Source organism: Cynoglossus semilaevis, chromosome 8 (assembly GCF_000523025.1).
Source record: "Cynoglossus semilaevis isolate Cse_v1.0 chromosome 8, Cse_v1.0, whole genome shotgun sequence".
Classification (NCBI taxonomy): domain Eukaryota; kingdom Metazoa; phylum Chordata; class Actinopteri; order Pleuronectiformes; family Cynoglossidae; genus Cynoglossus; species Cynoglossus semilaevis.
The window spans coordinates 17,268,105-17,278,521 of NC_024314.1; the positions used below are offsets into that span (position 1 = coordinate 17,268,105).

General features: G+C 37.2%; 2 protein-coding genes and 1 long non-coding RNA gene across 5 annotated transcripts in view; 1 reads left to right on the forward strand and 2 right to left on the reverse strand.

Moving 5' to 3' along the window:
• LOC103382540 (NACHT, LRR and PYD domains-containing protein 3-like) overlaps positions 1–5,359 on the reverse strand; it is a 26,396-nt gene extending 21,037 nt beyond the window's left edge. For all 3 annotated transcript variants that reach the window (XM_025057242.1, XM_008315364.3, XM_025057241.1), the window contains exon 1: positions 5,203–5,359. The gene's annotated coding sequence lies outside the window, so the exon portion shown is untranslated. The remainder of the gene's footprint in view (positions 1–5,202) is intronic.
• Positions 1–8,294, forward strand: part of cpm (carboxypeptidase M) — a 15,865-nt gene extending 7,571 nt beyond the window's left edge. The window contains exons 4-10 of the mRNA XM_008315351.3: positions 3,259–3,431; positions 4,258–4,357; positions 4,453–4,558; positions 5,359–5,529; positions 6,370–6,522; positions 6,652–6,800; positions 6,892–8,294. Of these exons, the coding sequence (XP_008313573.1) occupies positions 3,259–3,431; positions 4,258–4,357; positions 4,453–4,558; positions 5,359–5,529; positions 6,370–6,522; positions 6,652–6,800; positions 6,892–7,155 (1,116 nt within the window). The 3' untranslated portion in view covers positions 7,156–8,294. The remainder of the gene's footprint in view (positions 1–3,258; positions 3,432–4,257; positions 4,358–4,452; positions 4,559–5,358; positions 5,530–6,369; positions 6,523–6,651; positions 6,801–6,891) is intronic.
• LOC112487277 (uncharacterized) lies at positions 5,519–10,411 on the reverse strand. Its single transcript, XR_003050222.1, has 3 exons — positions 9,837–10,411; positions 9,662–9,732; positions 5,519–5,654 (listed from the first exon to the last, which is right to left on the reverse strand). It is a non-coding gene; the product is annotated as an uncharacterized LOC112487277 (long non-coding RNA).
• Between the last annotated feature and the right edge of the window lie 6 nt (positions 10,412–10,417).

Below are 10,417 nucleotides of genomic sequence, written 5' to 3' on the forward strand. Positions count from 1 at the left end.
CGGGGTTTTTAAAATTTGTCTTGCGAAAAATCTGCAATACAAAATGTAATTTTGTATTGCAGATTTTTCGCTCTATCGTGGGTTTTTGCGGTATGGAAGAAAAAAAAATCCAATATTTTCATTATTTTTCAGGCTAAAATAAGCATTTTCTAGCCATAAACATCAACGCTGTTGTTTGGAGCAGTGAGATTTCCACATTCGTACTTCATCAAATATTTTGTTTTCTGCACTTGAGCAGATAAACTACCATAATAAATCTCCTCCCACTTTAAACTCCATACAATAGGGATGACATTTCCCACATGGTCAGACAAGGATCTCTGTAGGACACTGCACCTTGTCCAGTTCCCCCACTGCACCTGCATGTGTATGTGTGTGTGTGTTCAAGCGTGGTCCGTCTATTTAGGGCCATTTAGCCTGACTTTCACACGGACTCGCTGAGGTGAAACCATCAGCCGTAACCGTGTATCGCTGACACTCTTTTTCCCACATTTAACCCTGACCCTGGGATATTTGATACCAGACAGCTTTAATTATGCCTGTATATTATTATAATGTATGGGTTATTTAACTGGTAAAGGAACCTGTAAATGTCTTTGTTGGAGTAGCTCCATTAAATCTCTCACATGCCATGAAGTCTTTAAGACAAACTAACTAACCGTATCCATGGTAACACTGTCACTTGATGTCCTCTTGACGACGTTGACAGGACATAACTTTAATAACTTCGGCTAGCCTGCCGCCTCCTTGCTGTCAAGTCTCATAGCTATAGAAGTCACGTCCTGTTTCCTATTCATTTAATTTAAAGTTAAAGCTGCATACTAGTATTTTCAGTTACATACTTGCCGCCGCGGAGTACCGACACTTCTTTAAATTCCCCCAATGCATCGTAACTTGATTTTAGCCGTAAGTCGAAACTCACATTAGTACCTATGTCAATCACCTACACTAACACAGTGATAACATTATAATCTAGGACAGTGGTTCTCAAACTGTGGTACGAGCACTCTCTAGTGGTACGTGTGAAAATTCATATTTTCACATTTACATTTTCAATTGAATCTGAAAAAGACCATGTACAATTAATACAATTAATACAACATTTAAACATCTATAAACCTCTCTCCTGTGGTGGAAGCTAACAGGGAAGGTCTATGATGCTGTATTCTAATGTTGGTCATCATGGTGGTACTCCACCAAGTTTGAGAACCACTGGTCTAGGACATAAAAACATCAGGAGAGTCTGACTTAGCTTGGGAGCCGTAATGAAGGACAAAAAGTACCCAAAGAAACAACGCAAATGAAAGAAAGCAAATGTAGCGCAATCGTATGTGTGACGTAAAACCGGCAAAACAAAGCCATGTTTTGTGTATAGCACTGCGTGACAATGTACTGATCGACTCCGCTGGCCAACTAGTCCCCATGGGAGATGGTGAGGTAAGTCCGAAACATCGCAAGTCGAGGACATCATAAACCGAGGACCTCCTGTTGTCTTTAGCTATTTCAATCTAAATGGAAACACAACTCTTTGTATCAAACAAACAGTCTTGACACAATGATAATATATGAATAAAACAATAGATAGAATAAATGTAATGAATAAAAAATAATATTGATAAAAATAAACTGTTTGCATAACACTCTTTAGTTACAAACCAGCTTTCCAGTAAACAATAGAGAGCAGAAATATATCAATTAAATAAAGAGAGAAAACAAAAATATTAAAATACGAACATGAACAAAATCAAACTTTCTTCATAGTTAACACAACCAGCTGAACAGAAAGAGAGCAGAGCTTTGACGCCGATGGTGCTTTCCAACTGAACAAATGAAGATGGAATCTATCAGGAGACATTAGTGTGTTCAGGGACACAGCGCCTCCTCAGGTGGCTTTTTGATAACTTTGATTTAGGTACAAACTTTGGTCTTCCTCAGATGCATTAAAGTTTGGACACAAACCCAGACGTAAACCTGATCTTTGTTAGTGCAAGTATCCATATCAGAAGTGTGTGTGTGTGAGAGAGACGGAGAGAGAGAGAGACAAGAACAGACAGACAGATGGGTGTGTGTTTGTGTCACGACAAAAAAGGCAAAACAGATGAAAATAGAGCCTGAGGCAAAGCATGTCATGACGTGTGTGTGTGTGTGTGTGTGTGCCTACAGAGGTACGTATGTAGTCCTAACAACACACCCATTTACATTTCCCACCCTTCTCTCTTTCTTACTCCTGAGACACCCATTCAATCTCCCATTCATTCATTTACTCATTCATTCAGTTTGTCTCTTTTTCCCATCCTCCATCCTGTTGAGCAGTCAGACAAAAAAAAACAGACTCAGGCTGAAGTGAGGGCTGAGGTAACAATCACCGCCATCACTTCAGCGAAGTCTGATGACTGCTAGGTCAGTATATATACACCTCGGTTTATGACGGTCCTCGACCTATGGCGTTTCATGGTTGCGTCACCATTTCTTGACAGCTTTGTTTACATTCACCGGTTGTACGCAAACATTATATTATGCTACACTTTGTTTCTTTCATTTGTGTTGGGTTTTTGCGCTTTATACAGACTACTTAGATGTTTTTATACCGCCTGGACGTTAAGGTGGCATTTTAAGCTAGAGGGGCTTTGGTGAAACAAAAACATTTTTAATTGGCATTGTTTTCCAATACCAACTTGTGTATCGACTCTACCTTGTATTAAAGATAACTAAAGGATTGTTGGGTACATATATATAGTACATATACCTAATTCTAACTCTAAACGTTATCTTGAACCTGTACATATATGTACATATATATACATATACAGTACATATATACATATACATATACAGTACATATATACATATATATACACATATAGATATATACATATACATATATACACATACATATATATATACACATATACATATACATACATATATACATATACATATATATATACACATATATACACATATACATATATATACACACATATACATATACATATACAGTACATATATACATATACATATACAGTACATATATACATATACATATATATACACACATATACATATACATATACAGTACATATATACATATATATACATATACAGTACATATATACATATATATACATATACATACATATATACATATACATATATATATACACATATACATATAGTTAGGATTAGAGTAAGTGCCAGAAAAAGCTTAAGGTTAAGATTTGGATTAGTGCTCAAGAGAAGGGGTGTTTGTGTGCACAGGTTCTGGGCCGTGAGCTCCTTCTGCATCTCGCTGATGAACTGGTACAAGGTTATCGCTCCGGAGAATCCTGGTCTGTGCAGCTACTGAACAGCACACGCATTCACGTGCTGCCAACAATGAATCCTGATGGATTCGATGAGGCGAGGACGCACTGTCAATACAGTCAGGGCAGGTACACACACACACACGCATTGTTCTTTACAAATGTCGGATGGCGATGTCAGAAAATTCTGAAAAACATTATTGACATTCACAGTTGTTTAAAAATCTAAACCAAATATAGATCTGTTTAAACTTAGCTTAAAGTTCTATAACAACAGTTTTGACAATTTTATTTATTTTTCGAGCAGACGTCAAGCTTCCTTTGAATGGATATGTTTTTTGGCAAACATTGTTTTTTTGCCAATGTGTAAAAGGAGCTTTTGTTCATTTACAAAGTTTAGCGAAGGTTAAGATATTTAAGATCCATATTATTAACTGTGGGTAACCTTTACCTACCAGTTCAGGTGGTTATGCTAACCTATGGTTGTGCTTTTGGGTATTTAAGCGTACATATTCTTGTTTTAGGTTTAGCTATCTTTCTACATTTTTAACATTTTTGACTAGTTCTACTACTACTCAACTCTTGTCTCAAAGTTCAGCTCAGTTTCCCTATTATTCTGAGCCTCTGTCAAATATTACCGTGGGGTGTTTGTCACAAGGACAAGAAGAAAGGACACACACACTTGAAGACTAGACTAAACAATGTCATGCGGTAACACCCAAAACACAAGATAAGAAGAAACCAGACTAGACACGTATCGCAATTACAAAGACACAAAATGTGATTTATAATTATACTAATTATACATGTTTTTATTAGGGCACCTTATACACACAATGTGCGTATCAATTCCAAAGTGGATTCCTCGGTATAATTAGTCATGGTAAAATGCTGACTTCCTGCCCCATTTGATTTCCACAGTTCTAATCTAACTGGGCCATCTCGCTCTAATTAGGTACAACTCTAATGGCGTGGACCTGAACAGGAACTTTCCTGACGCCTTTGCTGGGCCTAAAAATCAACGGCAGCTCACCGAGAAGGAGAGGGAGGCCGAGGTTGAAGAAGATTTCCGATGTTAGCATTTGAAAAGAAACTCATCGAGCCCCAATTTTAGCAGTGAAATAAACAGTTTTATGCATTTTTGTTTAAGGTCCGGGCTGTGATTGGCTGGTTGCAGACAGAGACTTTCGTACTCTCTGCGAACCTTCATGGAGGAGCTCTGGTTGCCAGTTACCCCTATGACAACAGCAATGGAGGTAAACTCTTATACAAAGAGATGCGGCCCTCCCTGCCTGTCTGTAATCATTCGAATCAGCCACCTTTGCTCAACGGCACACAAATACAACGATGGCGGAAGCCAGGCTAGTTCTGACTTCTGACTTTGCTAGAGGGGCTAATTTACCCAATTTAGAGACTTTGATTAAATGTTGAATTTTCTGCATCCGTAGTCTTAGTAGTCGTATCACAGTCGTGTAAACATCGCCACAGGAAATGAGTGATTGTAGATCACAAGTAACACAGAAGATGCTGGCTCGCTACAGCCTCTTGTGGTGGTTTTGTGTCATTGACAAAAATCAGAACAAATGATCTTAAACACTGCGTTCACAAAATATCTGGGGATGAACTAACACCTTGTCAAGCCAGTCAAGTCACTTTCGTGTGTTTAGCCTAAATTCACCGAAATGTAGGAATATTATTGCGTCGATACATTGACGTAAGAGTTTCCCATGCTGTGAACCTAATAATAATCTAGGAGTGTCAGTGTAGAGGGAGTCAGTTTATGGAAGAGAAATAAATCATCGCCTGTTGTTTATGTTGCTGTGCATTAGCAGATGTAAGCAGTGAGGAAGAGGAAGAGGAGGAGAAAACAATAACAGTTAAAGAGGAAATCATGACTCACCCACGTTTCCTTTTGGACTCACGCAGGCAAACAATGCAGCACCACTGCTTGGTCTCTCTGAGCTGGAATCACTGATGTTCTTTGTGGACTTTGAAGAAGTAAAATTCACTTTGAGCTTTCTTCCATTTCCTTTATGCAAATTTCTTTTGTCTCCAGGCAGTGAGCAGGTACATCGCTCCAGCGTGGCACCAGATGACGACGTCTTTGTTCACCTGGCAAAAGTCTACTCCCAGAACCATGGCTCCATGCACCGGGGTGACGTTTGCAACGACGGTTTGACTTTCCCAGACGGCATCACAAACGGTTACCAGTGGTATCCTCTTTCAGGTTATTATTAGATTCCGTGTGGTGGAATATTGGGAGGTTTATTCTCTACATCATTGACCATCAACTGGCGGCTCTAGGGCAAATCCACTGTACGGTCAAATCTGGCCCGCGACTGGATTCCGAAACTGAGGATCAAAGAGAGAAAAAGATATTTAAAAAAACAACAACTGAGACTTAAACAACTATCAGTAATCCCAACCATTTATCACTATTTATATTCCATTAGACAAAAATGCGATTTTTATTTTATTTTATTTGAGTGTCCAGCCACCGAGTCGTCTGTCCAGACAAATTCTGGCCCTTCGACAAATATAGTTGGTGACCCCTGACCTACATGCTGGACTCTTTACTTAGTTGTCCAACACAAAGGGCCGATATGCTTATATATATATATATATATATATATATATAAAACTAAAGAATACTCTGTAATTTGAATGTGTCAAAGCTTACCAAAAAACTCTTCCAAAAATGATTACTCCTGAACTGCATTTATTATTTACGATGGAGTATTAGGGCCACATTGAGAATAGAGAAATTAAAATTGTATTATAATTTAATTAAAAAAATAATAAATACAATTTTAAGATTAAAGTCATACATCTTCCAGTGGACTCACCACCTGCAGGAAGGTTCAGGGAGGGTTGGTACGGTGCAGTGTGATTTGGGTGGTGGTCATGGAGACTGTTGCCCCCGCGACCCGGTAACAGATAAGCGGATGAAAATGAATGGATGGAAGAGAATAAAGTGGTAACTTTGCACAAAAATAGTCAGAGTCGTAAGTCACAAGAAAAGTCGTAAATTTACAAGTCCTAAATCTATGAGACTGTGTGTGTCCAGGTGGAATGCAGGACTATAACTATATCTGGGCTCAGTGTTTGGAGATAACTCTGGAGGTGTCCTGTTGCAAGTTTCCTCCTGTGTCACAACTTCCTGTTATGTGGACGGAGAACAGAAAGTCCCTGCTTGCCTTCATCAAGCAGGTGCATCTTGGTTAGTATATGATTTTCTTTACGGATCTCCACGTGAGGGTGTGTGTTTGGAGGGTGTGGGGGTGATTTCCTATGTCCAGAGTCATCAATAACATAGCTGTCAACAAGTTTACATCTGTTTATGTTTCAGGTGTCAAAGGTCAAGTGTTTGATTCATCTGGGCATGCAGTGCGGGACGCAATAGTAGAGGTGGAGGGTCGCACAAACTTGTGTCCTTTCAGAACTGACCGACATGGCGAATACTACAGATTGCTGCTTCCTGGAAACTACAGTTTTACAGTAAAAAAAAATCACTCAATCTGTGGTATGTTGCCCTCTAGTGGTAGAATTACATCACTGCTTTTACACTCTTTATTTTTTTCATTGACAGGTTAGGTATCCTGGTCACCAGGTTTTAACGGAGACACTTGAAGTCCCATATGGTCCCAATCACTACACGGCTATGAAACACGACTTTCATTTACGACGGGCCGTAGATAACGCCACACAAGCTACTACCTCCAGAGTTAGCCCCACCCCAACCTGTAACTACACAACAGGTGTCGACTCAAGTGGAACTCTTGTCGTGCATGCATGGACAGAACTCAGTATGTTGCTCGCTTTAGTAGCAGCTGTGCAATCCATGATGTGCTGAGGCAGCCTGATGTTCAAAACACGTCTGGTCAGACGACCCCTTTACACCGGACCAAGGGAAGATTCTGAAGACACATTTTAAGGACACGTCTGTCTCTAAGAAAAACACCCACGTCTGTAACCTTGTAAACAGGTTAGAGCTGGAAAATCTTTCGTTGAAAAAGGCACAGGGATAGAAAAAAAGTCTGCATTCCATTTGGATGTAACAGTTTTACGGCTACTTTAGAACAGTGAACTCTGGTCCAAAACCCTTTAAAGACATGTTTGTAACTTTGTGTCTCAGAGCTAACAACCTAAGATTTTTGGCTAACATTTAGAGACAATAGTAAAATATGTTGGAAAAAGTACGATTTGGACACTCTCCGAATGTTTATTGGAGAATACTTTCTGTGCCAAAAGTAGGTAATATTTTCTTATGCAGTAATTGTAAAAACCTGGAAAGATTCCTGTTCTTTTTAGGAAGATTTTGTCCTTCTCCTTTCATGATGCCCTTCAGGTTAACAGCTAACTCTTCTCACAGCTACCAGGTTGCGCCTCTCTTAAAGCTATGTTTGCACAATTTTAGCTAGCTAACTCTTCTATTTTTTAGGGCTAACAGCATGAACAAGGCTAATCCTGGAATGACATAGTTAAAAATATAATTTTAAAATATTATTCCTATAATGAAGTTGGAGCTGAATCCAAACAAAATTTCCCCCCGAGAAAGCACCAATAATGGACAGGATTCCATTAGGCTATGCTAATTTTTGAGATGCAAAGGTTTGGTTTTACCTGTATTTACAGACATTTCTTTGTAGATGGGAATCTCTGGTCCACAACTTGTAAAATATTTTTGTTTTCTAATGTTACCTGAAGTAGGTGACAGTTGATAAGATGAAGTTTCTTTATGTGTCTGTGTTCCTGACATAAAAAAAACTTATATTAAAAAGTATACATTGCATATTATATATCATATTTTACCAAAAACTACCTGAACCAAAAGGTTGAATTGAAGTATACATATAAATATCCTTGGTTTTGTTGCACAACTCGAGATGCTGGGTGAAACTTTTGAGTCTTCTTCAATCTTAACAGGATATAATTTGAAATTGTTTAAGTTTGATTTAAACAAAAAATATGATATTAAATGTAATGATGTTTGATGTATTTTTCAACTAATTTTTATGCATTTCAAACAATTAATTTACTCTAAGTAATTACTTAAATGTGATTCTTATTGACTGTAGTAGCACACTGAGTAAACTACACATAATAATGTTTTACTAAATTAATACTATCGGAATATCACACTCGTTATATTTAAAGATTTGTACTCACTGTTTCAGAATCTACATTGGTTATAATGTATATAGCCAAGTTATTTTGTTCTTGATCTAAAAAGTACTTTGATACCACCTGGTGGCAGAAGTTGTGCTGTACAGAAATGAGAACTACATTTATTATTAACATGCGCTTATTCTAACGTACTTTTTTATTTATTACATGTGCAAATATTTTTATACATTTTTCTTATGGATATTTGTATATTGTGTTGGATATATTTTGAACCTACTCAGTACAAATTATTAATGTTATCATAATTTTATTCATAATTCAAGTAAGAATTAAAATAGTTAATTGTTTTAAAAGATATTATAAGGCTTAAAAAGTTTTTTTTTAATTTCATTAATGATAAATGATTTTTTTAAAAGCTCAGTTGAGCTGATGTAATAACCTAGGATAAAATGCCACCTAGTGGCAAAATGTCAAAAGTTGGATTCTTAAAATATAGCTGATTAATTAATTTTACGTACTTTTTCCAGTTATTTTTTTATTATGAAACGACTCAAATTCACGAAGTAGCGCTGGTACAACCGGTGAAAACATTACAATGGCTCAATCAACTCACCTGGTGACATAAGCCGTACATCACATATAATGTGAAGTTGGTGGACGAGTCGTTTTGTAAACTAACCACAACTGTCGATGTGCATTTCTTCTTTCATGCAGTGGCCTTTGGTAAACATGTACCGAATATCAGATTTTTATAATTGTCTGCTCTGTTGACATTGAATACTGTATAGACTGTTTAAATATTAGGTCAGAAAAAAGTGTACTGTATAAAAGGAAAAGGAAATACGGCCGCCATAGCTTAGCTGCTATTGCTACATACACCTTAGCAGCTTTAGCCACCGAGAGGTGACGTCACTGGCTTTAATAGTTCCAGGCGAAGTTTATAGTCTCGTTAACTACTTTATTTAAAGCCCGTTCAACAGAATACAATGTTAGTTTGGTGAATTAATTTAATCAAGAATAACACTGTCTTAATAGTTAGTTTTGCTCACTTTACTTGAAACCTCACTACTGCATAATTTTGTCCTATTCTTCAGTCTGCCCTATGGTCATTCTGTTCACCAATTTTCTATGTGAAGGAAAATTAATTAAAAATAAAGAGCAAAATTAAGTTATGTGGTGTGTTTTTTTCTGCATGTATTTATTATATATATTTAAATTGTTCTTTTACTCACAGAAACGCAGTTATGGCAGGATGAAGGTTCACATCACAGTCCAGTGATTTAGTATCCACTTCACACCAACTCTAGAAAAAGGAAACTAACTAATAATTATTCCAAAAAAAAAGTAACACAAGCTCACAATTAATCAGGGTAGAAAAGTGACAGTGAAGTATAAACAAACATTTACCTGAATGAGACCAAGACATTCATATGGAAGGTGGCGGAGGAGGAGGAGAAAGAGAATGAGAAGGTGGTGCCTGTTTCTTGCTCCCTCCTTTTCCCTGTTTTGATTCTCTGGAGTTAAATCTCATCTCCAGACTCACAGTGACAGCAGAGAGGGAATGAAAAGGGAATTTAAGCCAAGGATTTATTAAATTTTTTTCTATCTGCGTTGCTTTTTCTCATTATTTTAATCTCCTGTTTTCGGAAAACATGGGTTGTGGAAATTCATTGTTTGCAGCAACAAACACAGAAAAAAACAAAACCAGCAGCAGCAGCAACAGCAAAGGTAAGAATAGAGTTCCTGATTTCAGGTATATAAAAAATAAATATAAAAAAATTATCATCAACTTTTTAAATACAGTTGTTCCATTTGAGTTTGGAATGAATTTAAAGATAATTTTAGTATCGTTTCTTTTCTCTTATACCTCTTCTTACTCATTTTGGAGTTCTTTATCATCCTTTTTTTCTCCTCATTTTCTTCCACCTCTTTCAGATTTTCTGCTCTATTCTCTTCTGTTTTTTTGCTCCTCATTTTTTTCAATGCTC